The following is a 2,683-nucleotide window of genomic DNA, read 5'->3' on the forward strand; positions in this document are numbered from 1 at the left end:
AAAAAAAAAGGAAGAAATCTTAAAAGAAGGAAAAAGAAATGCCGCAGAAAACAAGAACTCAGACACAAGAAGATTTACGTGGTTCGGTCCTTAGACCTACATCCACGGAGGGAATCGCTACCAAAATTTACTAGCACAAAGGAAGATTTAGAGGCTCATTACATCGAGGAATCACAAAGTCTCTCTAGATTTCTCTCTCTACTAGACCTCTCCCTCAATTCTAAAGCCTCTCCAAGATCTTCCTCCCCTTGCTGAATTTTCCTCCTCCTCTTGATCTTCTTGATCAGATTTTTCTCTCCTTATGATGGTCTACACATCCCTTAAGACCCCTCATCTATTTATAGATGGATGAGGCTTCCAAGAGGCAAGAAAAAAAGAAAAAAATTATAAGTGTGCCATTTTATGTCATAATTAAGAGCCATGAATAAACAACATATATATATTATCCAAGCTACTTGTATTCGCTGTTTTTCTTCCTATTATTAATTGCAGTCATCTAGATATATTTCTTGCCCAGCCCATCAATTTAAAATTGGCATGTTGAATGGATCTGTGCCAAAAAAAAATTTTTCCACGGAAGATGTACATACATAGTACTTAATTCCTATGTATTTACATATTTAACCCCTTAACTTTAATTTTTACACATATGCTAACCTTATTTATGCATCAGAAGTGTATTTCACCTATATTTAACACGTAAACATCAATTTTGACATATATGACCCTTTATCTTTGCATGAAAAAGGTCTATTTCACATTTTTAAAAGTTAAATGAATGATAAAAGGTAAGGAGTTAGATATGTATTTTTTTATTTGTTTGTTCCCTAAGTGCAGAATATTCACTGTGGGGAAAGTGTGACCATAGAAGGGCAACCATATACTGTTTCAGCTGTTATCCATAGGTACCAACTGCGCAGGGGAAAATATGAGCCAAGAGAGAGCAGGGTTGATGTTCAATTAACTGGAAGATATATTCTTAACTTGTACCTTGAGAATCTTCTCGAACAATCATAATCATATTAAAAACTTGAATTTTGCATTCCCTTTTTGTAAATTATTTTCTTTTTGGCATGACAGTCCAAAGAAGATAAATTATTTATCCCTTTAATCTGTCTGCTGTGAGAAGATAAAACAATAAATTCTCAGCCTACAAATTGTCAGCCTAAGTTCGTTTGTATGATTTCTTTTCTTCATAAATTGTTCGTTTGTATGATTTCTTTTCTTCATAAATTATATCATATTGTTTTCATTTTGATTATATAAAATTTTAAATCAATCATTGAGAACTGAAAGTATTATGGTTACAACACCCTCGCACTTAGAATTATTTGGTTTCTAACCTTTGGAGATCTGTTAGAAAGTTATTGTAATATAATGCTAGTTAATTATTCTTAAAATGAATTTAATGAATACAAAATTCGTTCTAATTAATATTAATACAGGAGATTAAATTGGAAGACCTTCGCCAGTTTAGCCCTTTCTTGTAAGATTATCTAAACCAAAAGATTCATAATCACTGAAAAGATATAATATTGGGGTTTATCTCTTAGTATTTTCAGATTTATAAACCTTTATTATTTAAATAAAAGTTGTCAAAAGCAGTTGCCTAGAAAGCCTGCCCTAATTAACCTTACAAGTTTTTTAAAATAAAATTTACATACATTCTACACAATTCTTTTATATATTTATCTATGCGCTGGAAAGCTTCATTTGTCCAAAAAGTATTACAACACCTTATCACCAAAATAATTGTATATAAAAAAATAGGAAAAATAGAAATAAATTTTTTTTTGCACTATCTAATCGATTCGTTGTATTTATGGAAAAATTATTGCATACGGACTCGCATGTACCGTAGGTGAAGATATTTTTCGATGGGCCTCACTTTAATTTTTTTTTATTTTTTTTAAACAACAAATTTGATTCCATCTTCATCGTACATCACTTTGATTTACGGTGTAGATCGAACACCGCATGCATCTCTACATGCGGTATTCGTATGGAATAATTTTTAATATTTATGTGTGCAACGTCTAAATTATTCTAAATTTGATAAAAATGAAAAACATGATATTTGAGTGAATTTGAAAAATAGATGAAAGAGGGTGCCAGATTCACAAATAGCAATAACGGACCTTATAGAGATTAGAACGCAAGAAAAAAAAAAAACACAAAAAACCATTATAAAAATATGTCATTTACATTTCATAGTAAAGTTAACAACGTAACTACATTTGCGATCTCTTTAATAACATGTTAAAGCTAGCCATAGACAATCGAATTATTAATTAAACAGACTTTTATTTTTGTTGGTAAAGGGGGTGGGGTAATAATCACATACATATCACTTAAAACATCCCTATTTACAAAAATAACCCCCAGTGATTTTTTTAACTGCCTAAATTCATTTACACATGCCACAATCAACCCATTGGGAACATTATTAAAATGAAAATTATGGGTTGGGGTTTTATCATGAATTCGATATTTAAGCGGGAATTTGGAAAATATATGGAGGGTGCTAGTTTTGTAATTATCAATGTTCGAGTGCTATGTATGTCATTACCCTTTTTTTAAAAGAACGAAGGAAAAAAGAAAATAAACTGTTTAAAATAGCCGCTATCTGAACAGGCTCCCATACCCCTATTATGCTGACTCTCGTGTTCCAAATGTCACGATA

General features: G+C 31.0%; 1 protein-coding gene across 1 annotated transcript in view; it reads left to right on the forward strand.

Annotated features, from left to right (window-relative positions):
* The window catches only part of LOC110023555, a 9,791-nt gene extending 8,622 nt beyond the window's left edge, over positions 1–1,169 (forward strand). Inside the window, exon 3 of the mRNA XM_020723035.1 lies at positions 838–1,169. Within this exon, the coding sequence (XP_020578694.1) occupies positions 838–1,017 (180 nt within the window). The 3' untranslated portion in view covers positions 1,018–1,169. The remainder of the gene's footprint in view (positions 1–837) is intronic.
* Positions 1,170–2,683: the final 1,514 nt, after the last annotated feature.

The sequence above is a fragment of the Phalaenopsis equestris genome, unplaced genomic scaffold (genome assembly GCF_001263595.1).
Source record: "Phalaenopsis equestris unplaced genomic scaffold, ASM126359v1 Scaffold000224, whole genome shotgun sequence".
In the NCBI taxonomy this organism is placed as follows: Eukaryota; Viridiplantae; Streptophyta; class Magnoliopsida; order Asparagales; family Orchidaceae; genus Phalaenopsis; species Phalaenopsis equestris.